This window comes from Lepisma saccharinum, chromosome 14, assembly GCF_977018435.1.
Source record: "Lepisma saccharinum chromosome 14, izLepSacc3.1, whole genome shotgun sequence".
Lineage (NCBI taxonomy): Eukaryota > Metazoa > Arthropoda > Insecta > Zygentoma > Lepismatidae > Lepisma > Lepisma saccharinum.
The window spans coordinates 42,606,607-42,621,634 of NC_139242.1; the positions used below are offsets into that span (position 1 = coordinate 42,606,607).

A 15,028-nucleotide genomic window follows, 5' to 3' on the forward strand; every position below is an offset into this window, starting at 1 on the left:
GATGAGTGATGACATGATGAAATTGATGAATGAACACTCACGAAGTACATCCAAGCCTAGGTTAGGATTCAAACCCAGGACACCTGGCATTGTAGGATGCTGTAGCATTGAGGATCCACTGTATTATTCAATTTCTGAACTAAACATTTGATATGTTCGAATGAACCACACAATTAGGTATCAGTACTTGGTTGTAATATTATCTTAATTCTAAAATAAAGTAATTAGCTATTCATGCTTCAAGTTGCTCTTTATTACAAGTTCATCAGTGCATTAGTTACAGGAACTTTTCAATGTCTCTATTCCTGTAATATCTTCTTCACATGGTGGTTCAATTCCTGTAAGGTAAAGGAAAAGAAAGGTAATTAAATATATTGTTTCCAAATAAAATTGTCTTCCTGTATCATTGAATAGAGAAATTACATAAATTATTATTATTTTTTAAAGCTCAATTCATTGATCATTTAATTCTTTTAGTATAGTAAATTCTTAAGTATAGTGTGTTCTTAATAGTGTCAGTTCTAACTCAAAATAAGAATCTGTTACTAGGAATTGAAAGATATTTTTAATATTATTCAGTATGTCCCATAATTCAAGCCAACTAAACTTAAGTTCCTGTACACAAGGATATTTGTTGAATACACTATGCCTTTATGCAACTCACCGTGATATTATGGAATTGGAGTTGGTTCAGGTGTGGTGTGGTACCATGTATGGTTGCCAATTCTTTTATTAAAGTGTTGTGTGTGGTTACCATGATTTTTCTGAATATATTTTTTGCTTATCTCCTGAAACAGAAATGAATGAAATTATTAAAGCATGGTGTACATAGTGCATCTACTATTTATAACCAAGGTTGAAAATGTAATAAAAGCTTAACGTTATGTTTGAACTACAGTTGTAGTAACTATATATTACAATGAGATGTGGGATTTACAATGATTTGTTTCCAATACTTGTTTGAAGTTATGAAATTGTATTAAGAAAGTCCAAACTCATTTCAACTCTTGGTGCCAATCTAATGCAGACTACTATATCTAATATAATCCACATCTGATATGGGAAGACCTTTTAGAAGGCTAAAACTTGTCTATAAAGAAAGCAAATTTCATCCCCAGTTTCAAATATCAGTAAGGACAGAAAATTTTAACAAAGAATGCATTTCAATTTTTTTAAATCTTGTGTTGACATTGCTAATGATCTTCCGGATACTAATAAATGCTGGTTTATCACTGATTTACATTACAATATACAGCTGTAAATTTGTTTTCTCATTTCCATTGTAATAAGCAACATATACAGCAATATATAGGATGAAGTTATAGTACTGTATGGCCTGCAATTCAAGTTTTTAAATCTTACAATTATGATATTATACCAGAAATAGAATCCAAGTTACAACATTATACTTACTGTCATAACTTGATGGATACACTTGGAAATCTTGTAAGTCTTTTCACATTTTCCAGTTCCCTCTGAAAAAATCACAATTTTATTTAAGGATTAGTTGATCTTCGGATAAAATTCTCTATATTTTACGCACACACACATTTTACAGAACAGAATTTTGTGTGTGCAGGAAATCATCAATTTCTGTTAACACTGGTTTGTATCACTACACTGTCTGGTACAATAGGTGTGGAAGGTTCCATGAAAATCCAATCTTATGTGGATTTGACATCTCAAATTATACACACTAATGTATACAGTTTTATTTGTAATTTGGCCATTCAATGTTATAAAGTTAACCTCTTGAATATCATAGTACATTTGGTTATGTGATAATCAGTCAGTAAATTGGAAATACGAAACTCCACCGTATTGCTAAGTGTTAGAAGTGGAGATATGTTAATCTGACTCCAAATAAACTCTTCAGGGGAGTTCATTTAAACAAAACTGAAAACTGTATTTTTGGAGCTACATTCCTCTGGTTCTCATACGACAATTTGTATAATGCATTGATCTCATGAGTAGAAAGACCTTACTTAATGTGTGGATGTGTTCATACAACATGTTTTCATAATGTTTTTCAGGGTTACAAAGATGTATTACATGTGTGCACTTGATGAAACAGGTCCAGAATGAAAACAAACTCAAACAATTTGTTGTGTATGCTTTCTTCCACAGCAGTTCACACTAATGTGTGCACACAGGTACAATTGTGTGGAGAAATTATTGTGAATGTTGAAATTTCACATTACCAAGTCAATATTTACTATGCAACGTGCATTTCATGGAAAGTTTGAGAAGAACCTACATAGTAGGGACGTGCACTGAGGAGTAGCTAGTCTAGCAGAAATAGATCAATCAATCTCACATCTCGAATTATATTCAAATCACAATATTTATTATTTTGTTGAAGCCACAGTTCATATGCAACACTTTTTTCACACCCTTCTCGTCCCTCGGTGCGTTCAGCGGCCTAGCTCACTCTTTCTCCTCCTCACAGTTCCAGGTAGAAACGGGTTTCCGAAGGGAAAGGGAAGATTTCTGCTTCTACCTCCCTTGCCCCTCGCCCCCGCTGCAATGGTTGAAAGCCCGTGCTTACAGGTCCCCCAGTCTATCTCTTATAGGACATATAGGGGATTGGTTTCCATTTGATTACTTTGTAAATCCTCTAAAGATTTCAAGCGAAAATTTTCTGCAGTACTTATGTTCTCTGTATTTTCACAACATTTTACACGTTGTACAATATGTATGTATAATATGGGATGTACTTTTATTATTTATGCAATTGGAACGTTTTATGTGCAGACAAAAATGTTAGCTATGCTTTTTATAAATATGGAATAGGCTATATAATTATTAAATAACAAATATTTGCTCACAAATATTTGCAAGGAAACACTCATGTACAGGCAGGGCTCAAGCCCGGATCCTTCAGTAACAAGATCGTGAGATGGGGAAATTAGGGATTTCAAGCAATGCGATTTTTTTGGAAAAACGTTAATCATATATAAAGATGGTATTTCAAAAATTCAATTCAAAGTTACTACTCAGGAAAAATGCAGTTTGCTTTACCGATGCCCACGTATCCGAATGGTTAGCGCCTTCCTCTCATGTTTGTTGTCAGCCGACCTCCGTGGGGAGTGCAAGTGGTCCCGGATCTGTACCCAATGGAGGTATATAGTGGTTCGGAGCCCACATTAAACTATAGGTCTAGTCCCGATTAGCCTTTCTGTGTATAAAATGAACTTAAAACGTCAAATCAACCATCAAATCAATCAACCGTGGGGGAGCGGTTACCACAGTGCGCTACGACACCAGGAGTTCCAGGTTTGAACCCCTACCTGGACATGGGTGTTGTGTGTGTTTGTCCCTTCATTAATTTTGTCGTATCATCTTCGTGATTAACCAAATGTATCAAAGAAGCGAATCAAATCAAATCATTCATTGATTGATTGTTTGATTTGGTTTATTTTACTTCGCTTTCTGCCATATTTGGCTAATCGCGAAGACGATGCGATAAAATTGATGAAGGACACACAAAGATCACCCATTGCCAAGCCGAAATTCAAACCCGGCATGTCTGGCTCAGTAGTCAAATCAAATTGTTTTTAATTTTCGAAAGTGGGTGGAAGTTATGTGTAGAATTTTTTGTAGTCATTCCTAACTTTGCAATTCTTCCTGTATTTGACGTTCTTCTTTTAGGAATACTGGACCCTAAAAAAAAGGGGAGGATTATGACCCGTTGGGCACACCACTCATTGCTACCCCAAGTGTCGACATCACCGCATGTCACTGCTACATAGTAACAATTCCATTCATGCATGCATGGTATTAATAGTTTAAAGAATATACATAGTATGCATGTTACATAATGATTAAAGCCAGCTTACCTTGAGATGAACATACGCTAAATTTGTTCAGTTCTTCTGATACATTCTTTCCTTGCATTATTGTTGCTTGAAGCATCTTCTTAATTCCTACATTACTAAGTTCTCCATTCTTGATCTGACAAATGACAAAATAACAGAATTTAAATAAATTCAGCAGTCAGAAAATTGTCCATATGAATATAACAAACTGAGAAGCTTGAATTGTTCAATAGAAACTATATTTTAAGTTAGAAGTACCCAAGGATACCAATTGATACATTTTATGCCAACATAATAGGTTTGTGTGCAATGAAGTATCATGTTTTCAATATGTGACTTTATGAAGATATTGCAGTTCAGGTATCGTAAAGATTCATGTTTCCATTGTATCATGAGTTTTATAATATTTTTTAAATATTCTTTTCTCTAATTATTAAGATACATGACTTTTATGAGTGCAACTTTATAACCTGATCTCTATTGAACAAAATGAGGTTTGATTTGTTATATTAAATTTTATTTAGAGTAGTTCGTAATTTCAAATTGTGCATTGAGACTAACACTGCTGAGACTGTCCAATGGCCTAAAGGCTAAGGGATTTTTCAGACTGAAGTGACAAACGACATTTATCACTTGGAACCAAACCTTAAGAAACAAATGTAATATTTCACACCAGAGCAATGTGACATGCTGCACGTGTCTCTTGGTACTCCGACTGAATTGTTTTTCTGTAGCATTCATCATTGATTTGTTTTATTTTACTTCACTTTTCTGCTACTTTTGGCTAATCTCGAAGATGATGATGAATGTTGATAAGCTGAAGTTGATATAAAGACACTCACAAAGAACATTTCCAGCCAGGGAATGGATGTTCCATTGTGTTTGTCCTTCATTCTATTTATCTCATCGCCAACCTCCGTGTCAGAGTAGTTAGCACAGCATGCTACAGTGCCTGGTGTCCTGGGTTCGAATCCCAGCATGTGCATGGGTGTTGTTTGCGAGTGTCCCTTCATCAATTTCATCAAACCTAGAGCCACTGGATTGCCTGTCAATTTCATCATATCATCACTCATCCTCATCATTATGATTATCCAACAAAGTAAAATAAACCATAATAAAATATGTCTGCAGTGGTCTAGCCAGTAGGGTATCCGACTGCCATGTGGAAGACTGGGGTTCGATTCGATTCCTGGGGTGGGAGATCTAAGATCACAATTCTACCAACCTTCCCTGTATAAAGCAGCTCTGGGGCTCACCTAGTCTCAAATCAATGGGTACCTGGGGGCAACTGTGAGGGGTAAAGGTGGCTGCAGCTGATCACATCACCTCCAAAAAATGGCAGAGATAAAAAAAAAAACACCACATACCCTAAATGTGCCTTCATGGCACGAGGATTTTTCCTTTTAAAGAATACCTCATCATCATTCATTCTAACAATTTTGAATAACAGATAACATAGTGGAAATTCAACACAGATATAATCATTAATCTGATTTCAAGAACATATGTCTCATAATGGATGTTTATGTAACCAGAAATGTGGTTAAAACCTTTCAGCCTACTATTTTAAAATAAATAAATATTTTATTTCTCTTTTATTAATTGACTGTAGTAACGTGGACAATTGTTAAAAACTGAAATCGTTAATAATTGGGAAAAATTACTCACCATTTGCATCTTTTTAGCCAAACACTCTGCGAAACACTGTAAAGGAAAAAATAAAATATATTAAGGAAGTTAGTAAATTGAAGAAAGAAACAATTCCAAATATGCAAATCAAGTCATACATAATATTTTTCCTCTACTACATCCCTGGAATTTCTGGAACAACACCACACACAATGGTAGAAAAGGGCGGAAAATGATTTGGTGGAGCAAAACAGTGCATGCTGCTGCAACTGGCTGGTAACTGCAGCCATGTTGTCTCCTTTATGCAATCCCTTTCCCTCTCATGCACTCATTGGTCGAGCTCTCTTGTGGCACTACTTGCTCCACATACTCCTGGGCAGAGTATAATGTTTTCAACACTGAAGTTTATTTGGTTTTTTTATGTGGCCAATGTAATTAATATCTTCATTAATTAATGCTGATTTGATAAAACTTCAGATTTTAGATGTGATGTTATATTCAAACATACAAGGTTGTGTCATTTCTTATAAAAGTGGCCCTCCCGGATGGCATAGTAGTAATGTTGTTGCCTTTTAATCAAGGTTTCCTGGGTTCTATATCCAGTGGAGGCACATGGCACACTGGTTCGGATTCCACTTTAAACTGAAGGTCTAGTCTCGATTAGCCTTTCCGTGCATAAAGTGGACTTAAAACAACAATTTTTAAAAATGCAAACTCCATACTTACTCTTTCGTTTTCATTATTTTCATTAACTGTTCCATTTTGCCAGAAGTTCTTTGATGTTGCTGAAAAAAATTGAAATGAGAGTGTAATTGTATGTAATGTGCTCTAAACTTTTCATTATCATGGAAGATGTTTTAAATAATTTTTATTATACATGATCTCGACAATTTTCAGTGCCATTTTTGAGGACCATTACCAATAGATCTAGACAATTAGTGTAGTCTTTGTATTCCACTGTATTTTTCTTTCTGGTGGCTGGATACTTCTACTCTTGGTATTATTCAAACAGAGAACACAGCATCAAATTAGGTATATAATAAATGACTACATGATAGGCATACTACATTACAGGCCTCACATCCGTGCTAACCTCTGTAGTGGACGCAGAGTGCTATGATGCCAGGTGTTCCAGGTTTGAATCCCAGTCATCAAATTCATCATATCGTCAGTCATCCTCATCGTTGCAATTAGCCAAAAGTTACAGAAAAGTTATGCTAAATAATAAAAATCAAATCCCAAAAAGAAAACAGAGCATCCACCAGCCAATATAATTTGCAGGAGCATCCTTTCCCCACCTGTTTCATTTCTACTTCGGACACTGCATATGTTTCGTACTGATCATCTTCTTTCCATTTTCATGCACTTACATTTTTTTTTAAATACAGTACTTGTAACACTAAATGTAATGAAGAATTAACTATTCCTTTAGGCACTCTCAGTTATCCTGTGCACTCACTAATCTGGCACCCCTCTTCAAGAAATAACTAGATTAGTTCGAGCCCTGTATTGCATTTGGATTGCAGATTCAAATATGTGTGGACTGGTGAAATCAGGAGGAGACTGGTGTCTGGTCCATTCTTAATGTTCTGAATTTAGGCTTCTGTATAAATCCTGCGTGTTGCAGTTCATTGTAGAGTTTCTTCATTGTGCTTGCTTATTTCAAATATTCTGTGTAGTGAATTGATGTGCTTGAAATAGGAATTGTTAGATGGGGAGGAACTTTCCTTGATGTGGGACAGACATTAATAGGTGAGGGAATGCTTTGTAAGGTATAAACTGTGATGATTCAAGTTCTATTCATATTCCAATCGTGGGGTTTACTTGGGTCACTCTATGTAAATACCAGTTAGGAAGATATAATATAAGCAATGTCAGCACTGCTTGCACAATTAAAATAATATTTAATTTATTTTATACTTTTTGCTTTATTTATTTTCTTCGCACTTAATTTCATGAACTTTTATTGCTGTGAATTTCCTCAGCCTAAGCAGTTTGGTGGAAAGCACCACACGCTCTGCTTTTGGCACTATAAGGAGAAGAAATGCATTCGAACAATCACATGCAGAATAATGAAATCTTGGTGGAGATATTTCCTCAACTCTACAAGAGAAGCAGAGCCTGCCAGACAGAGATTCTGCTAGCAGAAAGCAATAACAATCTTGAATGTGAATGTTTGCTTTATTATAAACACAGAATTATTGAAGTAACTGTTCTAAATTCCACATAGGCAAACTGTAAAGCAATTACTATAAGTTTCACGATTTGTAAAATGAGTCAATATTGTTGATGTTAAGGGGTTAAAACAAAGCTAGTGTCTCTGACACCAGGGAACGCTGGAATTTGCAGAACAGCTGTTTGTTGTCTGCCTCATTCATCTCAAATGACAATGCCAGTGCTGACAATTACCAAATTATTTCCACAATGTTTATTGTGATTTGCCGTACAAAGAAATTTAATAAACTGGTGGTGTTTGGATAAAGCTTGGAGACAAAGGAAGTATTGAAACTCTCTTCTTATGAATGTTGTGGCCAAGAATTTTGAAATATGGGGCACGACCATTGAGAGAGAAGTTTGGGGAATATGCATTATTATTATTATTATTATTATTTGAAATGTCCTTTCTTTCCTATGAAAACTGGAGCATTTGGGTAATATAATTTGCACACGCTAATATAAGTTCTGCATCCTCATATTGACCATATATGCAAGAAAGTAGGGAAAAACTTATATCTCCTAAAACTCCTAACACAATATCATGTGTCTGAAATAAACACAAATCTATACTATGGACTTGTATATCCATACCTATAATATTGCATAATAGCATGGGGAGGAGCTGCGCAGGAATACACTCAAAGATTGCTTACTCTTCAGAAAAGAGCAATACGGTATATGTTCAAAATACCAATTAGAAACTCATGTAGAGAATTATTTAGAGAAAATAAAATTATGACCATATATTCCCTATATATTTTCAAAGTAATTGAATATGTACTAAAACACTGTAAATTAGATAAGAATTCGACCGTCCATCAGCACAACACACATCAAAAAGAGAACTTCCACATGCAAGCACACAGACTTGTTCTCTCAGACAAATCACCTCATGTTGCAGGAATAAAATACCATAACAAACTTCCCACACACATCAAACAAATTACAGAAACTCACAAGAAACTGAAATCAATTAAACAGTATTTAACAGATATACCTCTATATAATCTCAATGAATTTCAATAGTTAAACTGGATTAGTAAATTGAAGCATTTAAATTCTTTTGATATTGTATGTCTCCTATATTTGGATTTTCTCTTTTACAAGTTTAGTATGTAACACTTATAACTGTTTATGTTTAACCCATATGATTTATTTGTATTTTTGTGTTTGCATTTTGTTCTTTTTATTGTAATCTTACTCCATTTGTAATATTTAGTATTGTATGACGTTTTCCACACCCATGGATATGGGTCTACGGAATTTATTATTATTATTTATTATTATTATTATTATTATTATTATTATAAGATGTCATGCTTTGGGCTCCGGCTAGACGAGGTTTATTGTGATTTGCCATACAAATAAATTTAGTAAACTTGTGGTGTTTGGATAAAGCTTGGAGGTAAAAAAAGGTATTGAAACTCTCTTCTGAGATCTGCAAATACCACAAATGTTAAGTCTAAAATGCCATCAAACTCGAAATACTATTTGTATTGATATCATACATTATTATGAAATGAACAGGTGCATTTTCTTCCTGATTCTTCCTGTCTCTGACCTATGATTCCGAAGCTTAATTTCTAAATTTGAGTTTAAGCTTAAAGTCAGTTCTTTTACTCTCCTGTGAAGAATAGTTTGTGCAACGAAGTTGATATCACTTTTATGTTAATTTCATAGCTTTTCAGAATGATCTTCCAAATTAGATGTGGGAAGAACACATTGGTGAAGTGAGTTTTCTCTCTTGCTTGTTGGGTTGTGAATTTACCAAAGCAAACATGGATATTTTTAATTGTATAATAGTATAATTTACACACTAATATAAGTTCTGCATCCTGCACCATGACCATGTGATGTAAGATGTCATGCTTTGGGCTCCGGCTACGGGACACGTGCAGGTGTAAGTCTCCTGGGTGAAGTGTAACAACTTTTCTGCTGAGATTTCGGCCTGTGTATGGGACCGGTGGCCACCCACCATCATGATGAAAGTGGGGAGCTATGAATGAGTAGTGTAACCTAGTAATGGAAACCTACAAAAATAAAATAAAATATAACATATTTTTACTTACGTTCAGTAAGTATGTGTTGAGTAATTGACAACATTTCAAGGACCACTGTCCTCTTCTTCAGGTTGGTTAATCGGTTTCACAGTTGCCCACGAACCTTTGTTGATGGCAAGGATTAGGTTTACATGGATTGGATACACAATCCTTGCCATCGACAAAGCTTTGTGGGCAACCATGAAGCTGATTAACCGACCTGAAGAACAGGCCAGTGGTCCTTGAAACGTTGTCAATTACTCAACACATACTCACTGAACGTAAGTAAAAATAAGTTATATTTTATTTTATTTATAGTACATAAAGTGAGTAAGTCGCATGTAACCTGAAAAATGAAAACCTACAACAATGACTGGGGGTTTGCATGCTGACCACACGTCACCCTGTAACTGGTCAGATGATCTCCCACCTCGGCAGGTGGTAGTGAGACCAGCAGTCGGTAGGTAGGCCTTGGCCCTCATGGGCTGTTGCACCACGGTTTATACAATATAAGTATTAAAATATGGCTTAACTTCTTTTTAAGACCATGCTTCACCACTAGTAAGTACTTTACCAGAAACACCAATCTAATGTAATCTTTATTCTGTACTAACCTTTGGAAATATGATGTGTCTTGTTACATTCTTTAGAAGCATCAAACACTTTGCTCCAGAATTTTTTTGCATTCTTATCTTCAGGTTTCGTCTCTCTTGTTCCATTCAAATGCTGTTTGCCATTTTCTGGTGAAGGCTTTTGTCTCTTTGGAATCTGAAATGAGGGGAAAAAATAGTTATTTTTGAATTTACAGTAGTGTACAATCACAGGTGAATCCAGAATTTTATATTTTAGCATGCAAAATGGGGTATAATGTGAGAAATCGATAGAACATATAATTTTGAACATTTGGGCTATATATCTCCCCCCTCTCACACTCACAGTCATACAGACACAAAGACAATTAGAAAGTTTCAGACCAACCATCTTATTACAAATTATTTTTATATTTTATTTATTTTGCCTTTATTCCATGGCAAGTTTAAGTGCGTGTGTATATGTATGTATGTATGTATGTATGTATGTATGTATGTATGTATGTGTATATATATATATATATATCAAAGCATGTGTGGTCTATTCTATGTGCAAAGCTTGAGGCTCAGAGACTAGAATACAAATGAAAAATCAATTGGAAAATATGCATTTTAAAAGGAGTTGGGGAGAGATGACTGACTGTGGATGGTTTCTGACTGCAGCTGAAAATAAGAAAAATGGCAATGGCCAGGATGTATCAGCAGGCCCGTAGCTAGAATTGATCTCCAAGGGGGGCATTGAAAAGCAAGTCCATTTTTCAAAAGTTGAACAGTATTAATTTAAGGTAAATTGTGTGTGTGTATGTGTGAGGAGGGGGGTCTTTGAGTTATATAAAATTTAGAAATATCATACAAATGCTACTTTTTCTACATCTTTTAAAACATCTCTCGAAGTGTTAATTGACTGCTACTGATATCATCCTTTACTACACACTGCATACTACTTTTGATGATACAGATATTTATATCATACAAGAAAATATTGCCTAATATTCTATCATAGTGACTACAGCACATTTCACTCCTGGCTGAAACAATAAAACTCCTCTTTGATGCAGATGTAGAAGGAATTTGGATGATGACGTCAAATTCACAGATTTTTGTCTAAACAGGTTGTCAGAACGGGCAGTGAAGTTACAGATAAAGAAACTCTCCTATGAAGGAACTTTCTAAAGTCTAGAGAAGAGAATCTTCTAAATACTTGCCGCTACTTAGACTTCTTATAAATAAGATGATTGAATGTAACAGCTACTTATTCATTTTCTGTAAATTTATCCTTCAGCAAAGATGTGAACAAAATAATATCTGCTGTCTACATTTTCACTCTTCACTGCAAAAAATTACACAAAATAGTTTTACCTAATGTCAAGGGGTTGACGGTAGTACCAGGAGGGTCTGTCAGCATTACGGTGGGGGGGGGGGACAAGTTCCAGTCGGGCTGACCCCTCAACCTGGCTATGGGCCTGTGTATCGGTCTCTCTAGTTGGAAATCGATATTGCCTCGGCCAATTTTCTAAGAGATTTGTTTCCCTGATTCGCAGATTTTTTCAAATGCAGGTCGTGTGTGTGGTGTAGTGAGTGAGTGAGTTATACGTATTTCTGTGCCGATGGCTGAAAGAAAGTTTCTGAGAGGATTATATCATCTTTCAGGGTCACAGGTTACACGTCAGGTTAAGCCTCTGTTGAATATACGCCCCTTACGGGAATAAAAAATATATGGATGACAAAGTTTGTTTCACGAAAACTTCCATGTTGTTCTTTTTCATCGGATCTACTCTTCGATTTTTCGACCAAGTAATATTGCTGGTTTTCTTGTTTACCCTTTTCCAATCCCCCCTTCAGGCACGGCACTAATCAAAGGGGTCCATCGCGGTTTAGACCTATTTGGTGCATTACAGTTTTTCTTATTTTTTTTTTTTTTGAGTAGTTGACACATGTAGGAAAACATAAAGTAATATATCAAAACAAGTAGTAGGAGTAGTATTTTCTAAAGCGACTATAATCGGAGCCGGCCTTCGTGGCAGAGTGGTTTGCACTACGGCTTGAGAAGAGTGTTCTTTCCCTTAATCAATTTCACCGTATCCATCCTCATCTTCGCGATTAGCCATAAGTGACAGAAAAGCGAAGTAAAATAAACAAAATCAATCAATCAATGAACAATAATCGGCAATCCTAATCATCTCGTGGTTGGTTGGTTGATTTGGTGTTTTAAGTCCACTTTATGCACAGTAAGGCTAATCGGGACTGGACCTACAGTTTAAAGTGGGATCCGAACCACTTGTACCTCCACCGGGTATCGAACCCGGGACCCCTTGATTACAAGGCGACGACGCAACCACTGCGCCATCGGGGAGGCCTAATCATCTCGTGCGTGCGAAGCGAAGCGAGCATAGTGGAATCATATAATGTACTATTATTTGTAAACACGTTGGTCCTTGGACGCAAATAAACTAAACTTGGCTCGTCCCCAATCTTCCTGCATACACCAGTGGCTTATCCTAAGAATTTGACCTGGTTTATCGCAACAATTCTTATGTTTTGTATACATGTAAATTAGATATAATAGAAATAAAACAAAAATAGGAGTCCGACAACTTCAAAATTGCGATATTTTTCGTAAAATTTCTCTTTACACCGAAAAATGGATCTGAATTTCCCTTCGTGTGGCAAACGCGGCACAGAAACAGAAAGGAACAAGCAGTTTTCTCCCGGCAACGCTGTTTCCAGCGGTGAACAGACCACACTCAGTCCCCATGTTTCTAAATAGCCACTTGCTTCAGCTCCCTCTCGTCCTCCCCGCATACAAACGGGAAGAAAACCCGGTCATCAAAAGCGTTAAGCCCAGTAGCTTAGTAAATAGCTTACTTAAATTCTGGTTTAAAAGCTTGTATAAGCAATTTTCATATATTAAAGCTAAATACGTATAAATATAAGTATAAAAAAGTGAGAATAGTTGGTTTACCGGCGGTAAACACGGTAACATTTAGAATACGCCACTGGAATACACAAATATTACATTCCAAATACTTTGCTGAAAGTGAGGTGGCGAATTACAATCTATCGAAACAGTACTAATTAAGTATGTAACTTACAGCTTCAGCAACGGCTAGTATGAGAATAACAAGAATACTTTTCAGAAGAAGTTGCTTCATGTTGCTGGTGTCGTATTCACGTTGTTAGCTTGCGTCGATCTGTACCTGAACCACATCAAATCCAACATTATATACGTTTCATGCAAGGTTATTTCGAGGAAATGTGTTGGCAGGCATGTTATTTGGAACTTTCAGAGTGCGGACATTCTACTACTTCACTTCACACATAATTGTTGTCTTCGCAATAGCTGTCTAGCGCGTGTTTCCACAAACATACGCTGACTGACGTAAAAGAGGGATGCACCTGCCACTCGAAAATGTGGCAAAGGGTGCGGCCTTCACACTTGGTATTAGTGTTGCTCACGGGACAGATCCTTTGAAATTCGAGACGAAATGTCTGTCTCGTCTCGTTTTCGAGACGGGACACGAGACGGGACGGGACGGCTCGTGAAAAGTCTCGTCTCGTCTCGAAAGTCTCGAAAAAATTAAAGCAAGGAATTTAGTCAGTTGTCAATGCTTGTTAACTTGGAATATTTTTTGTCTTTAGAAACGTCGACAACCGTGTATTACGTCAAAAGAAGGCTATCCTATAAAGAGTAATGAATGAATAGCAAAACTTATTTTCGGTACTCTTCAAAACACAGCGTTATTCCCCATTTGTCAATTTATTCCAGGTTAATAATTTTGTGTTATGATAATAGGCCTACTCCAGATTTTAATTTCAATTTCGTTTATTAAAGGGCGAGGTTCAGCCTGCGGCTGTTCTACCACCTAAATACCATGATACTAATACAATGCTGAATAGCTTATTCAGATATCTATTTTGTGACTCGATAAGTTCCTCGAATGATCAGTTTACGAAAATATTGCAAACTGTAGGAGTCAAGTTTAGTCAGTATCTTGGCGGGTTGTGTTTGTATTTGAGTGTCAGCCCTAGTTGGGCTCTGACTCATTATTTTCATTGCACTGACGACATGGCAGCATTGTCTTCGTTATTTTAGTCCTCCCCGAAACTGTCGCGGTTTGGAGGAAGAAAATTGCGTGCTTATATAATATCTTGCTTCGGATCAGATGAGCATTGTTGCATTCTGCAATGTACACAAAAGAGCCAGCAAGGACGACAAAGCATTTCTTGGTGATTCTTAAGTAAGCTAAGAACAATTGCCTTCCTTATTTATTCTTTAAAAAAACGGACAGTGGTGTAGGAAATATAATGTAGGATTTTATTTTTGTGTGGCTTTAATGAAATCTAGATCTTTTCTGCAGTGATGGCGGTAGCCTGATATAAGTCGGGGGCTACAGATTTCAGTTTCAAATTCTGGGTGGGCTAACTAACATGGGCGTAACTGAGGTCTAACTTGGGGGCGGGGGTGTAGAATAGAAAAGTTTTCCATCCCATAGAAATAATGTCCAGAACAACTGGGTAAATAACTGTTACATTTGAGAAATCATAAAAATCACTCCTTATTTCTTGTTCTTCAGGTTCCAGGAGGTTAACAAAAATACCTTGGTAAATTTTAACATTGAAAATTTTGTTACGCAAATTCTTCCCTTTTAACCTCGCTAATGCCAATGTCAATATGCCTATGTTGACTAATATCAGATAAAAGATGTTTTACCAATGGCATATTTTACAGCCAGAT

At 36.1% G+C, this 15,028-nt stretch overlaps 1 protein-coding gene across 1 annotated transcript; it reads right to left on the reverse strand.

Moving 5' to 3' along the window:
* Positions 1–236: 236 nt before the first annotated feature.
* LOC145998495 (uncharacterized) lies at positions 237–13,480 on the reverse strand. Its single transcript, XM_083134915.1, has 8 exons — positions 13,386–13,480; positions 10,318–10,471; positions 6,174–6,232; positions 5,487–5,522; positions 3,840–3,954; positions 1,414–1,475; positions 665–788; positions 237–338 (listed from the first exon to the last, which is right to left on the reverse strand). Exons 1-7 carry the CDS (start codon positions 13,443–13,445, stop codon positions 672–674), a joined length of 603 nt encoding a protein of 200 aa, XP_082991041.1. The 5' UTR covers positions 13,446–13,480; the 3' UTR covers positions 237–338; positions 665–671.
* Between the last annotated feature and the right edge of the window lie 1,548 nt (positions 13,481–15,028).